This window comes from Cydia strobilella, chromosome Z (assembly GCF_947568885.1).
Source record: "Cydia strobilella chromosome Z, ilCydStro3.1, whole genome shotgun sequence".
NCBI lineage: Eukaryota > Metazoa > Arthropoda > Insecta > Lepidoptera > Tortricidae > Cydia > Cydia strobilella.
Genome location: NC_086068.1, coordinates 34,014,953 through 34,031,186, shown reverse-complemented (window position 1 = coordinate 34,031,186; position 16,234 = coordinate 34,014,953). Strand labels below are relative to the sequence as shown.

Here is a 16,234-nt window from a genome sequence, read left to right as displayed (position 1 = left end):
TGCGTTGTTGTATCACACAGTTCCTATGGCCACCTCCTGTGTCCATCATTAGAAGTGGGTGACAGTCCAAAAAAATATTGCATTGTCACCCAGCTTATACAATTATGTATGTGAAGTTTAAGCTCAATTAAATAATGGGAAGTGGGTTATATTTAGCTTGCAAGATTACGAAAAGTCACATGACTATTTAATCTTGCTGCGTATAGGCAAACGGGGGAGAGGAGTTCGGTGCGCGGGACGGAGTAAGCTTTTTACCAACAATTTATTTGCAAAAACTACGTCGCTCGTCGTTGTAACTTGTAACCGGACTTGACTATAAGCGGAGTCGTAATAAACGGTTGTACTTTCATAGTAGCTCATACTAGAACCAAACATGTGCCTATACTCAGTGCCGGCCCGAGTCCTTGATCAGGGTAGAGCGAAATCGGGTTTTGGCGCCCTTCGTTAAAGCTTTTTACCCAAAAGCAAAACGAACCGTTTTTTGGGCCCGCGTCACACTCGCGTCTTTTAAAACTTAATTTTTTTCTCATTTGCCATTTTGGCGCACCCCTTGCCATCCGGCGCCTAGAGCGGCCGCTCCACTCGCTCCACCCTAGATCCGGCCCTGCCTATACTTACATCGCTATAACCGGTTGGTTGTTATATGCGAAGTCGTACTTACCGGACTCTACTGTAACTCCGTAATAGATGAATACAGTCTAAGGAAAAAAGTGCCCCGAAAATCAAGAAAATTTGATTCTCGATCAGATGGCCTACCTTTGGCCTACTCTTGTATAGATGGCGTTGGCGGTTTCGTTTCTTATTTAACAATTTTAAAGTATATCAGTGAAAGAACATGGGTCAAAATAATATAAAAATAATTAATGCAAATATTGCAAATAAAAAAATCATTTATCCATATATAAATACATTATTTGATATTTTTATCTTTAGTTTTAATCATGTGTCGATAGATGGCAGTGAATTTACTGTGGCTACAAAACTTACTATGACAGTACCAGTACCAAACCGTACCGCTCTATCCTATTATATTCTCTTTGTTCATACTAATGTGTTAACCAGTTACAGCATTCTTGCGGGTAAAAAACAAAAAACTAAAATACTGTAACCCGCAAAAAACATACATAGAGTTAGACCGAGAAAAGTCTGCAACGATTTTGATAGCACACGCAGTGCAAGTGTTATTTTAAACGTAAAACTTCTATGAAATTATGACGTATAAATAACACTTGCACTGCGTGTGCCATGAAAATCGTTGCAGACTTTTCTTGGTCTAACTAGTTTTTTTTTTTTTTAATCAAATTACCGGTTTTTTGTTTGACAGATATTATTTAATTACATATATTTTCCATATGGGTCCATAACGAAGAGAATAAATTATCAAACGTGAACTATGTGTCGTTAAAGAGTTCCATTCTGATCATCATCAGCAGTTCCACTTCATTAAATGTCACTTTTTTTAAATGGAAATGCTGGATTTGTTGATGAAAATACAAAAATCACTATATGTATGCTTTCACATTTTAGGCGTTTCGTCGATTCCTCATGGATCCCATCATCAGAACTGCGTTTTGACAAAAAACGGACCAATCTGTATGTATATATTGTATATATACTTACAATCAAAAAAAATTTTTCAAAATCGCTCCAGAAATGACGGTTATGGAGTAACAAACATTAAAAAACAAAAAAAAAACATACAACCGAATTGAGAACCTCCTCCTTTTGAAATTTTGAAGTCGGTTAAAATTATGATTTACCCTATGTAACTTCTAACACTGAGATAGCCGTGAAAATCTATGTTTTAGTTTTATTTATTAAATATTTTATTAAAAACTTTTTATCAAATTACTGCTTTTTATTTGAAAAATATTATTTATTTACATATATTTCCCAAAGGCAGTAAAAATTAATGTACCATTCGGCCACCGGGCCACAGCGGCATAGGTCGAAATTTTTCAAGTATATGCACTTCGTACTGAAGGCTATGGCGCCCCCTAAATAGAATAAAGAAAGTCAATGTCTATGGAGTTATACAGTGTATGTAGTGCCCTAGTCTTGGTCTTATCTTATGGTCTTAGTCTGTCCAGAAGGACGAATATAAAAAAAAAGTGTATGTAGATGTAGTGTCAATGTCATTAGTGTCATTGCGATTTATATCGTATGATCGTAGATGTATCGTAGAACGCTTTTTCTAATTTTTCTATAACCATTTAGCTACTTACTACCTTCGCTTGTGTTTTGTTTACTTTATTTTAAACTGCAATAAATAACTATGTACGTAGTAAGTGGGGCAAATTTACATGGCCAGTGGTTTGACGCGATTCCTGTGTTAGATGTATTTCAACATGTATCCCTAAAAAACCCTGACGATGATATTGATAAAGGACTTAAAGGAGAAACCAAATTAATTCATATCTGCTGGTCGTACAATTTGTTTCAAGATAAAAATAAGTTTTACTTATCTGGATCATTTAATGGAAAAAATAAAAAGTTCATTAAGCTGCCTTTACCGACAAGAGTTGTATATAACAAATTGTTATTGTGTGGAAATGAGTACACTTTATTTCTGTTTGAGATAGAGTTACATACAATGTGGGTGATCAATTTGGAAGATACAGAAAATGTAAAGAAAATAAATATGAAGACAGAAATTCCAAGTAAAATTAAACGGTTGAAAGAAGATGATGCTATTGTAAAAGTTTGTACTACAAACTTTAATTTAATTTGTTTAACAGCGAAAGGAACTGTTTATAGCGGACTACTGCCTGGACCCTTAGACGTCTCCAACTGCTTAGGCAAAGTTTGTGATGTTCAATGTGGATATGAGCACTATCTTCTGCTTACCGATAATGGCAAAGTATATTCATGGGGAAATGGAAGGTGAAATTCTTTGGTATATGTAGTATTTTAGATCATACTATATCCAGACAAACTACTTGGTCACAAACAGTCCAGTTAGATAAAAGTAAACAAGCTGGTGTTGCATATATTCTGTTCTGGTATCTCTACAAAGATGAACCAATGTGTATTATATTATAATATAATCTTAATGTATGAGAAGTCGCCTCTTCCTAAAGGTGCTATTCTGTCTGTCCAATTTCTTTGTCCAATGATATTGTGTCACTCTCTCATTAAGCAAAATGTGAGACAAAATACACATTGGACAAAGCAATTAGACGGGTGGAATAACACCATAAAACAGTAGTTTCTGTCTTTGTACTGCATATTATTATTTGTTGTGCCCTGTTTTTAAATGCATTTTTTTTTTCAGGAGGCTACAGCTTGGCCACGGAGATCTTAACAATATTGACTCTCCCAAAGAAATAGATGCTCTCAGCGGTATTAACATAACTAAGATAAGTGCTGGAGGTTGGCACTCTCTAGCATCAAGTGAATCAGGAGACCTATATGCTTGGGGATGGAATGAAACTGGACAGTTAGGAATAAAAGAGACAGAGCAACTCCACCAAAGTGGCCTCAACACCAACAGCTACAGTCAGCCCACATTAGTTGACATGTTTGATGAAAATGGTGATGTATGTGACACTAATGTAAAATACATATCATGTGGCAATCTACATTCTGCAATAATATTACAAGACAATACTGTGTGGACTGCAGGCTCTAATAAATATGGACAATTAGGATTTGCAATAGAAACCACAAAAAAAAAACATTTTTTCCAAAAGGCATATCAGTGTTTAGAAAATTCCTTGATAAAATGTGGGCCTTGGGTTACTGTTATTTACTAACTGTAAGTTAACAAAATGTATCTTATATAATTTCAGTCTTTTATACATCTAACAGCTAGGCCATACCATATCAATATTTTTACTCTCATTCACATTGTATTATACCATATAGTTACCTACCTATGAATAATTCCATAGTCGGCGTCATGGAGTTCCGATGACCGCACTGAGTTTTCCGTTTCACGAAATATCAGACGAAATAAATTCGTACATAAGTGTGACAGGGAGGCAACAGGTCGGACGTGGTTCGCGGTAGGCCCTCAGAACATTCGCCACCACCAACTCGAACTGAAGTTCATCGATGTTGCCACTCACCTGACAGGAAATGCATGTGCATACGAAGTTGAAGAATAGATTAATAGTTATTTGAGATAATTACGATACAAGTGCGGAAAAATCGACACGAGTTGCGAATTACCTATTCGCCCGTACACGCGATACACCATACAATGTTTTACATACAGTACAATGGTTCGACATATGCGTTAATATATCGTAAGATATCTTATGGCAAGGCATCTTAAGATTCCTTCCCGAATGAAGGTTGAGGGAGGCGATGGCTGAGATACGCGTTATACTACTGTCCGCGCGCTAATTCCGTGCATTTGGAGGTCGAGGAATTCGCGCGCGGACATGACTTATACTCGTGAACGGGTGCTCTTTGTGGAGACTGGTCTATTTAAGCTAAGAAGCTAACACGTTAGGATTATGCTGCCATACATGAAACTGTCAATCATACAATATGTCTTTCTCTTACCTACCTATTATACTTACTTTACTCTTTGCTCTTATCCCTGGGGCCCGTTTATCAAAAGCTTGTAGCTTGTAATACAAGTGGAAGTCCCTTTTTGACAGCTTATGTTAGAAAGGGGCTTCCACTTGTATTACAAGCTACAAGCTAAGCTTTTAATAAACGGGCCACTGGTCGCTCGGTTTCATGTCTATAACTACTTGTATACTAATGTACCTAGTCGGCTCATAAGTTCTGTCACTGGCCTTTAAAATTTAAATTTGGAACTCCTAAAACAAAAACCGTTCTGCATTTGAATTTCGAATCTTTATTAAATATTTGAGTAGTATAATTTTGCAATTTTCTGTTTTCTTCAACATGGAGTGGACGCTTAAAGATAGCCGTACCGCAATAATTGCACTATATCGTTGTGGTCACTCGCCGACTAAATTTTTTAAGCTACTTGAAAATTTAAAATTCTCTCTAAGATTTGTGTATCGTACCATAGAAAGATACAGTGAGGTCTCTAGTTTAAATCACAAGAAAAGAAGCGGTCGTCCGCGTACAGCTAGGACTCCAGCGGTTGTACAAGCAATTAGGGCACGCATTGCCAGAAATCCCGCTAGGAAACAAAAAGTTATGGCCCTCCAGATGGGTTTGAGCAAAAACACGGTGAAAAGAGTGCTTAATCAAGACCTGAGACTTCGTGCTTATAAACGAAAAACTGGCCATCTTCTCAATGGTCGGCTTAAAGCTTTAAGGCTTAAAAGATCTAAAGCTTTATTGAAGAAGTACGCTAAAAATAAGCACCGTTGTATACTGTTTTCGGACGAGAAAATTTTTGACATAGAAGAAAACTGTAATAAAAAAAATGATAGAGTGTACGCTCGCAATAGTAAAGAAGCGTCTAATAGCATTCCCCGTATTCAAAGAGGTCATCACCCTTCATCTGTGATGGTTTGGCTGGGAGTTTCTTATGCGGGCGTCACTAGTATGCATTTTTGTGAGAAAGGAGTAAAAACTAGTGCCAAAGTGTACCAAGACACGGTGTTGACTAATATTGTGAAACCACTATCCCATACGATGTTTCTAAATCAGCATTGGGTTTTCCAGCAGGACTGCTCCAGCCCATAAGGCAAAGTCTACACAAGCCTGGCTCGCCTCCAATAAAATCGACTTTATACGGCATGAAGATTGGCCCTCCTCTAGCCCAGATCTTAATCCTTTAGACTATAAAATATGGCAGTATTTAGAGGAAAAGGTGTGCTCAAAACCTCATGCAAATCTAGACTCGCTGAAAAAATCTCTTGCTACGGCAGTGGCCAATATCGACATGAAAGTGGTGCGTGAATCCATTGACGACTGGCCACGAAGACTTCAAGCCTGTGTAGATAATTATGGCGGTCATTTTGAATAAATATTATACATTTCGATTCTCTAGTTTATAAGCTTTCAAACGCTGTACAAATTATACGGAATAAACTTAAACTTTTGATTTTATTTGATACTATGTATATGAATATGACAGAACTTATGAGCCGACTAGGTATATTATATAGCCCGCTCCAGACTACGCGGCGCGAAGCCACAAACGCGAGTGTGGTCGATTTCGCTGATTAGCGAACTGTTATTGTTTGTCCTTGTCATAGTTTCACTTTTCCACCGCTGCCACAACCGAGGTTGTGGCAAACAAATAAGTACGTGACATGTCATGTTTGTTCGTTGCTTGTTTAATTATCGTTGTTTTGTATGAAATTGAGCTTTCTCTTATGAAATATAGTGATGGTTAGCGTTTTGAATGCTTGAACTTTGATAAAATACTGGTGAATTGTTCTGTAATCGGCTGTAATAGCCGCTCTGAGCAAAAATATGAGATCATAACCTTTCACACGTAAGTACGGTATTACACCTTCCTCTTAACGCAATATGTGAGAATAACATAGTAAAATTACGTTACACTCAAAGCAATGTAGAATCAAACGATTTCAATAAAAATATCACGATTATTTACGCAAATTAACAAAACATTATTTGTAAAATTATCCGCCCAAATTACGTAGGTAGGTAAGAGTCTGAGGTCAGCCATTTTTAAACTTCTTCTTAATTTAGCTGCATAACAATCATGTTAGGGATACCAGATGAAAATATCATAATTTTATGGGTAATTTTGACCTCGAAGTTTTTTCGTACTTCTAATTCCAAAAAATAAATAAACAAATGTTGTGAAGATTAAATGTGGTGTACATTAATTGGTGTGATTGCGATTTGTGATTTCTTTAAATTAAAACCCATGATACATTTTATTTTACGTTTTATTTACTAAACATGTTTAGTTTTGTACCACCTGCGCGAATTATAGGAGGTATTTCATTGTTTATACGCCTAAAAAGAACGGCCCATTGATATTTTATTTAACAATTTTTTAATACCGTCAAACAAGCTAACTTTGCCTCCAGGGTAATCGCCCCAACGTGATATCAAATATTGGGGTAATTTTTACCAATATGGTATCCCCACGTTTATGACGTCATCTATGTCTTTCCCTTACGGGCGTACGCGTATAGCTGGTCTATCTATGCTCAGAATAATGACTAAAGCAAAGAAGCCGGGCTAAAATAAAAGCTTGGTAAAAGATATCGTATTCACAACACGTTATTACTTTTTGCCTATGAGTGAGTGAGACAACAATCCGCAAGTTCTTTCGTTTTTTTCAGTATTGTCATAAGATGAACTGAGGGAAATGTCAAATGGTCCTATGTGGTTCTATAATATAATCCAGCCAAATAAAATATATGTTCGTTATTTCACAGGTAGGTGTCAACTGTAACAACTTGACATAGTCGTATTATTTTAGTTAAAATATTTCGGGATGTTTCAGCGGTCATCTTGGTTTATTTTAATTATATTGTTGCTATTCCTCAAAGATTGTTGGAAAACGTGCTGAGTTTTTATTTGTAATGGTTTGAAGTTCCCTTTGTGATAATGTCTTGTGTGATCGAGGGCTGTAAATCGCATACAGGAAGAAAAGAAAATACGCACGGACCGATAACCTTTAATCGGTGAGTTTTGTTCAATTTTGAAGAAATTAATTTATAGGACCTGACCCTAAACATAGAAATCGATATGTTGTTTATGTAATTATTACTTGCATTCAAGTCTATATAGATTTTTGCATATATTTTCGAACTTTTCTCCTAAGTATGAAAGGTTATATTTTTGGCATAGTGATGTATCGACCTCAGATCAATAACCTATCGACATTTACAGCTTTCTTATAGTTTGGCCCAAGACTGTCTCATTTTAATTGATGAGTACAGTCAAGGGCATAAATATATATACATTCCCAAAGTCTCAAAAATATGTGTACGCTCAGACAATAAAATCGTGTTCACATATTTTTAAGCCATTTGTCTGGATCGATATTTTTGCCTTCGACTGTACCTATAGTTTTCTTTGTTCTTACTTACTGACAGATTGTGTTTGCCAGACTATAGTTTAATACTAAAAACCGGTCAAGTGCGAGTCGGACGCGCGCACCAAGGGGACCGTACTTTTTAGTATTTGTTGTTATAGCGGCAACAGAAATACACCATCTGTGAAAATTTCAACTGTCTAGCTATCACGGTTCATGAGATACAGCCTGGTGACAGACAGACGGACAGCGAAGTATTAGTAATAGGGTCCCGTTTTTACCCTTTGGGTACGAAACCCTAATAAAAAAGACATTAATGATCATTGATGAATGTTCCTTTTATTAATATTGTTGGTCACAAAACTCAACTTTTTCAGATTTCCAAAGGACGAGGAATAGGGGATATTACTGCAATGTTCTGCCACCAGAGTGCAGCACTAGCTTTTTTAGTGCACCGTAGAGTAACTTATTCATACTGTACCTTTAACAGGTTTTTGACAAGTTTTCAGGGGACCTACCGGAAAACTCGAATCCGAAATTGCGTTATCTAGCTGCCTCTTTATCGCTCGAATACGCAAGAGTGACAGAGATGTTAGGTAACGAAAGTTCGATTTTCTTGTTTCGCGATAGACCCTCAGATTGTGATAGTGGCGCCACCTACGCCGAGTTTCGCGTAATATTCCCTATTATTAAATAAAAAATATATACTACACGAACGTTTTTTTTTTTTCATTTCCTATTTTTCCTAGCTGCAGAGAAAAGGTACCCCACGTCCATACTAATTTACAGAACTTTGTATGCAGGGGGGTGCCTTTTCTCTGCAGCTGACTGTACATTAGAAAAAACGGTAAACCATTTCCACGTGTCTTTTTATTGACAAGTTTTTTTAAAAATATAGCAATATTTTACTTATGAAAGCAGAAGTATGTAAATGATCGTATATTATATTTGTTGTCTTATTTTCAAAGTGTTTTTCGATAAAACGACACGTTAAGATCGCTCGTCTTCTTTCTAATGATAAAAAAACGAGAGATATAGTTAGACGGTTCTGAGTGGTAGACTGCAAATGAGATAAAAGCTATATTAGGTACATGCATTAATCCTCATATCAGGCGGCTCTTTGATTCCAAGGATTGCATAATTTTTATACTTTTTAATGATTTTTAGAATATGAAAATTATAAAAAGTATAAAAGTTATGCAATCCTTGTATTCCACGCATTTCATTTTATTTCAACGAGCCGCCTGCTACAGATTTCTTGAAATTGCCGCGTTTTTTCAGGTTCAACTTTCATTAGCCAGACTATTATCAATTTGCCAATTTCGTGATTATTCTTTTACACGGCACATAAACTTATGCATAATTTATCGATATAAAAAGTCGACACAGTTACATCCCTAGCAAATTATCAAACTTATGACACCGTACGTAAATGAGAAATAACAAGCATATATGCATCTCTTTTCGGCACATTATCTAATTCATAAGGAAGTAAAGTACGGGTATACATATTTGCGAAGCATTTTTGCCCGGCTTCTATGCTTTAGTCATTATTCTGAGGGTCTATGTAATGCTAGGTCTATGAGCGAACTAGACTCCACACTCGCGTTCACGGCTTCGTGCACGAGTGTGGAGGGTCCTTATGACTGATGACTGAGAAGGAAATACAGGACTGAACGTTCCGTTTTACGCCACACAGTGATAATTTGATGTTCGAAATTCTAGATTTTTTTGACGTGATAACGTCTTATAAATCGATGAGCACTCTTTGATAGAGAAAGTCTTATTGCGATTCCTATAAGAGGAAAGAGAAAATAGTACCATGCTTTGTCCTTAAGCCGGGCAAAAATAAGAGCTTGGTAAAAGGTATCGTATTCACAACTCGCTATTACTTTTTGTCTATGAGTGAGTGAGACAACAATCGCAAGTTCTTTCGTTTTTTTCAGTATTGTCACAAGATGAACTGAGGAAAATGTCAAATGGTTGTTTTTGGTTGTCTTTTAATCCAGCCAAATAAAATATATGTTCGTTATTTGACAGGTAGGTGTCAACTGTAACAACTTGACATAGTCGTATTACTTTAGTTGAAATATTTCGCGGAATTTCAGCGGTCATCTTGCTTTATTTTAATTATATAGGGTATTTGACAACATTAAAAATATATAACGAATTGCTGTCATCCTGAAAGATAATAAACTAATAAAGTATATTTCACTATATTTGAATGTAAATTATGTTTAGTTTTTGGAATATAAACGAAAGAAAATTTAATATTTTTTGAAATTTCATCAGGGACGTGAACGCTCTGTGATTGGTCAACGCTCGGATGACGTCACACGCGGGTAATCATTCTTGATTGCCTTGAGTGTTTTAACTGTTTTATTTGTATTTAGTTAATTTTAGTTATTGTTCCATAGTTTTCTGATATATTCCGATTTATCCGTATATCTAGTAGCACAATATTCATAAGAATCTCAAAATGGAGCCGAAATATGTGAAAGCTGATAGCGGCAACCTACCAGACATAGACGCATCAATGGTTGCACTTTTCTTTAAAGATAATCCGGATTACTATGCTGCGGAACTTAGAAATGTAAAAACAGCTATGTGAGTATACGTAGAAATTGTTTATTTACGAACATTTCGATTTCGATGATACGAATACGACGACGATATATATATAGAATACGATGACGAGAATAGTATCTCCATACTGCACTTTAGTTTGAAAGAAAAAGTATGCTACTAACTACCTACTAATGCTGAAAGAGCTATGTTATGAGGTTATAGATCTTGTTACGTTCAACAAAATCCGCTGCTTTAACTACCATATTTATTTACAGTTAAATATTACTTACATCGAAGTGGTCTTCACACATAAAAACATTTGTATGCGCTAAAAAATGCTCTTTGGGTCTCTTCGCGCTAGTTTAAACCACATTTTTCTTTTGTTGGGATTCGTTGGAACGGAAACAAACAATTTATCTGGATTTTTTATAGTCGTACTTGAACATTGCGGCACTATACACTATTTATATACCATTTTACAGTGAAATAATCAATTCAATGCACATATACCATAAGATTTACTAAGGTCATTGACTGAGTTTGCTCGCGTGTGACGTCACACGTGTCACGTGATTAGCCCCTTTGCAAAACCAGGGACAGGCCCGCTATCCCTTATCGGGGTTTTATAAGGGTATTGTATAAGGCTTAACTCACCATACCCTTTGCCAGACGAAACCCTTTGTTTTGGTTTTAAAAACCCTTATATAAAGCTACCACATTTGAGTAATCGGTAGCCCAAATACCCTTACAAAACCCTTATCATCCGCTCACCAACACCTTGCATATTGCTTATAAGGGTTAGCCTTATAAAGGGCTTCCCTTTTAGCATATAAGCGTGCTAATTTAAGTCGTCTACCTTGTTCATAAAGCACACATTACTTCGAATCCGAGCGATCATCGGCGGCGACGGCGGCGTTCTTTGACTAGGCACGTATTTTCTTTCCTTTTCATACACTACCGTAGATATATACTAATCCTGTCTCTTTCACGCAAAGGGAAACGCTTAAAGATAAGGGTAACCCTTAATAAGAGCTAGCCTTATTTTTGGTTAGCTTTTCGGTAAGGGTTAGTCAAAGGTAAGGGTATGAATGGGCTTGCAGTTCAAAAGGGAAAGTCTTTCAATGTGTTAGCCATGTTTAAGTGTCGCCCATTGAAAGGGTTTTATCGCGGAAAGGGTTGTCCGGTCCCTGTGCAAAACAGCGTTTAAGGCGCGTTCAAAATAAATAAATTTTAACATTGATTTTTTATATTTAATACAGGAAATTTCACGGAAATATCAATGTAGTGTAATTATTAAGTCATAAACAATCAATTAAAACCATTTTCAAAAATTAGTCAAATAGCCTATTACTGTTTTTTGATGGACACTTTTCGTACATAGAGATTTGGCTCCTTCATTTCATATAGTCTCCATGCCCGTGGCGACAGCCAATTAAAAAAAAAAAAAAAAAATATATATATATATATATATATATATATATATATATATATATATATATATCATCATCTATTCATCTCATCATTCTCATCATATCATCTGTCATTTTACATATATATAATAATACTGCAATATTTTTTATTTTTGCTATTTATTCGTGTGAGAATTAGAGTCATTGACTGACGATATGACTTGACTGTCATTTAACTGCGCTTTGTCATTTTTGTTGGATTAAGTGTAAAGAAAATAGACAATCCAAACATGGGAAACATAGTAAGATCCTACATTACCATGTCCCGGCAACTATCATCTTATGGTCGTTATGAGAAGGCCTTCGAACTTTACGTTCTGGCATTTAATAGATATCCCAGTATCAAAACCATGTTCGAGTCAGAATTTCGGATTGTACTTAACAGGGTAAATGAGACATTAGCCAGTTTTGGTAAACTTGACGAAGTATTTGCAAATTTTGGCATTGCCATGAATATTTTTCCTGAAAATATTTATCTCCTAAATGACATTGGCAAATTCCTGTACAAATTCGAATATTACACTGTGGCATGGTGTCATTTCCAGAATGCTTTAAAAATTGATTCTGGATTTGTTGATGCTGAAAGAAACCTAAATTCTGTTAAAAACCTAATGGTTGAAAGATGGCACTTCAGAATGCTTAATGATAAAATTCGGAATGAGGCATATCATGCAGCCATCCAAGAGACAGTTATACCCGCTCAGGACAGTGTGCTTGATATTGGTACTGGATCTGGGCTGCTAGCCCTCTACGCCAATGAGTGCACTCCTTTAGCCATAACTGCCTGTGAAGGATCCGATGTTATGGCAAATCTTGCTCAAGTTATTATGGCAGAAAATCAAGCCCAGGAAGTGGTAATAATCAATAAAATGTCTACAGATATGGATTCCAAAGAAATTGGAGGGAGGACGTGTTTGTTAGTAACGGAGGTGTTTGACTCGGGATTGCTTGGTGAACATGTGTTACAATCTTTATCTCATGCCTGGGATAATCTGATAGCTGATTCAGGAAAAGTAATTCCTCACAGTGCAGAATTCTTTGTAATGGGTGCCAAGTGTGACCATCTCTATATGAAATACCAATTGAGGCAATCGGCCAAAAGTTTGCTGAAAATCCCAAAGATGGCCGTTCATACATTGACATTTGGTGATACTTATGATTGTACAGATATGTCTGTATTTAAAGATGTTACATATATGACGGAAGCACATTTAGTGTTAAAAATAGATTTTAATAATGCTGATGACATACAGCAAGTGCTCCAGCAGCAAGAGCCTGTATTGGTGCCTCTGAGAGCCACTCAGACTGGTGAAATCAACATCATCATTGGCTGGTTTAACTTGCACTTGACTAAGAACATTATGATTACTACAGATCCAAAATCAGAGAACAGAGCAAATGCTTGGCAACAAGCAGTCTTTTTAGATTTTGTTTCTCATCATATTGAACAAAATGAAATCCTTGAAACCCAGTTCTTAATAAATGAAGGTAAAATGACTTTACTGTCGGATAACCTGGAGCATGTTACAAGAGTTTCACCGGAAACACTCAGATTCTTGAATGATATAGAGTACACTAACAAAATAAAAGATTGTATTGCTATGGCCTGTGTTTATTTAGGACAGTTGTTAGATATGTCACAGATTGATGTTGCAGACTTGTGCCCCTTTCCTCTGTTTGGCTTGTTCATGTTGCAGCGTGGTGCAAGATCCTTGGTTTGTTATGCAAAATCTCCAAGTGATAAGAAGTTTTTCAAGAAAGTATTTAAGGCTAACAAGATACCAGAATCTAAAGTCAAATTGTTACTGGAAGGTGAACTGACTGTTGATTCTTTTGCCAAGGAGAAGTATCATGCGATATTCTGCAATATTTTTGAACTATGTGGTGACATAGATTTAAACCGACAAGAATTATGTCATCACCTTAAAGAAAATAATCTGCACCCTGCATGTCTGTTCATACCGGCCACGGTGCAGCTGATGGGGCAGCTGGTGGACAGCCCCTGGCTGGACAGGCAGAACAGAGTTTATGACGAAAATGTTAGTAATTATAAAATTGCAATGCATTTGAACAAGTTCCAAGTATCACAGAACTATTGTCTTGACTTGACAACTATGGATTTTACTGTACTGTCAGCTCCTATGATTGTAGCGACGGTTACTAATACAATGGTGTCAGGTGTGGTGAATGTTCCCATTGTAAATGATGGCAATGCTAATGCAATATTGTGTTGGTATAGTATAGTGCTAGTGAAGGACATGGGAGACATACAAACCAACAGGAGTGACAGTTTCATAGAAAGTATGGCATTTCTAGCAGACCCCGCATTACCCGCGGTTCGAGGTGGCTCAGCTAATATTTTACGATGTGTGGACTGTAATGGATCATTTAAACTGATGATTGATATAGATATTACTTAAAATTGTTTCTGAATTATTGAAGTGTTTTTATTTATATAGGTATGTATGTGATAATGGCTATCATCATCGCTCGTCTCATTCCTTTTTCATTTATTTCTTAATTGGTATAATTATGTAGACCAGGTATTGTTCACTAGTTGTAGTTAGGTATTTGGGCATATACTGGAACTTGACTCTTTTATTTTAATGTGTTAGGGTGGTAGGTATTCCACCTGTCCAATATTTGATAAATTTGTATTTGGGTCTCACATTTTGTTTAATGAGAGAGTAAGGCCTTAGTTAAGGCCTTTAAATCTATCAATGTAGGTATATTCTTCCCTATTTCAATTGCATTCAGGTATAAATTTGAATGTTGAATGCTCTGAGTCCGACCTCGGAGCATCACGGAGGATTGTTACTCCGCAGCATCGAGGAGCACGTCAGAGGATACCGCGGCGGTAGGCGCCGGCATGCCGTGGCATCCCCCGGTATGCGCCGAGGCCTCCCAAGTGCGCCGGGGGTAGCGGGGCTGCGGAATAGGGTGGGCTGTTTGTGAAAATTTAGGAAATATGTAATGCAATACCACTTTAGTTCGATGTTCGGCAATGGGAGGAAAGTCCGGATCTCGGCCTACAGACGTCCTAGGCGTAAACGATGTAAGGGGTGTACCGAAAAAAAACTGTAAATTTAAAATGAAAAAAACTGATGCAATTGATAAGGATTTTTGGAATTTAGGATTACTAGAATATGAAGCTACTTTTAATTTAAATAATTATCAGTTTTTTTATTATAAAATTTTCTGCAGGAGGATAAGAAGCTTTTTCATAGCACATTCAGTAGCAGCTTTTTACGGAGCTGTTTTTCATATTTGCCTGCACCATCCCAACACCTGCTGGAGTTGTTAATGTTTTTTGGCTGTTTTATCGTTCTCTTTTAATACACTCTTGATTTGAGCACATGAATAGTCGAGAGAACGGCACTGCAGGACGTATGGTGGTCTTACTTTGCTCATCGTCTATTACAAAATGCGACTTTTTGTATGAAGACTGAAGGAAATTGTATGATTTTCGACTTGGCCCAGAAATTAATAACGTGAATTTTCGGTTATACTTTAGGCTATCCTAACTTTTGTACGAATCTGTATACTATGTTTCTTTATAGTTCGTTTTACTTAAGCCGCATATGTACCCTAATTTTTAACCGACTTCAATTTCATAGAAGGAGGAGGTTCTGTAAGTAAGTAAGTAAGTAAATATACTTTATTGCACCAAAATTATACATTTTACATACATGTAAAACTACAAAGAAATATTTAAAGAAAAAAAAAAACCAGGTAACAACAGGCGGTCTTATCGCTAAAAAGCGATCTCTTCCAGACAACCTTTGGGTAGCAGGAAATGTAGAACTCATACAAAAGTCAACAGGTAGTGCAAAGAGCTAAATATGGAGACTATTAAACACAAACACACATACTACAATTACTACTTATACATATAAGTATTAAAACGAAACCTAACACACAAATAAATATACAATACAATATATATATAAATATATATATAATATATATTTATACAAGCATATATACAATATATAAAATGGCAACTTAAGGCAGAGATAGAAAGTATAGTTTTAGCTGATTTTTGAATATGGGGAGAGATTTAGCTAATCTTAATTCTACTGGTAAAGCATTCCACAGCCGAACAGCCCGGAAGGTAAAAGAGCTATTATAAAATTTTGAAGTAGATGAGGGAGGAGCAAGAATATGAGTCTGAGAACATCTGATAGAAGAGAGATACTTGAAACGCTCTTTGAGATAAGGTGGTGTAGCGGGGTTAAAGAGAATGCCATAGAGAAGGGCGAGAACATGAGAGTCACGGCGAAAACGAATAGGAAGCCAC

The 16,234-nt window shown here is 36.4% G+C and overlaps 2 protein-coding genes across 2 annotated transcripts; both read left to right on the top strand.

The window, feature by feature from the left end:
* Positions 1-2,218: 2,218 nt before the first annotated feature.
* On the top strand, positions 2,219-4,462 carry LOC134753926 (RCC1 domain-containing protein 1-like). The gene is made up of 2 exons (XM_063689901.1): positions 2,219-2,883; positions 3,275-4,462. The coding sequence occupies exons 1-2, from the start codon at positions 2,276-2,278 to the stop codon at positions 3,753-3,755; spliced, it is 1,089 nt and encodes a 362-aa protein (XP_063545971.1). The 5' UTR covers positions 2,219-2,275; the 3' UTR covers positions 3,756-4,462.
* Positions 4,463-11,998: 7,536 nt separating this feature from the next.
* Positions 11,999-14,383, top strand: LOC134753701 (protein arginine N-methyltransferase 9-like). Its single transcript, XM_063689638.1, has one exon. It carries the CDS (start codon positions 12,165-12,167, stop codon positions 14,352-14,354), a length of 2,190 nt encoding a protein of 729 aa, XP_063545708.1. The 5' UTR covers positions 11,999-12,164; the 3' UTR covers positions 14,355-14,383.
* The last annotated feature ends 1,851 nt before the right edge of the window (positions 14,384-16,234 follow it).

Coding starts and splice junctions, on each gene's coding strand:
- LOC134753926 (XM_063689901.1), top strand. CDS start 2,276: ATGTACGTAGTAAGTGGGGCAAATTTACATGGCCAGTGGTTTGACGCG. Junction 2,884..3,274: donor TATTCATGGGGAAATGGAAG/GTGAAATTCTTT, acceptor TTTTTTTTTCAG/GAGGCTACAGCTTGGCCACG.
- LOC134753701 (XM_063689638.1), top strand. CDS start 12,165: ATGGGAAACATAGTAAGATCCTACATTACCATGTCCCGGCAACTATCA.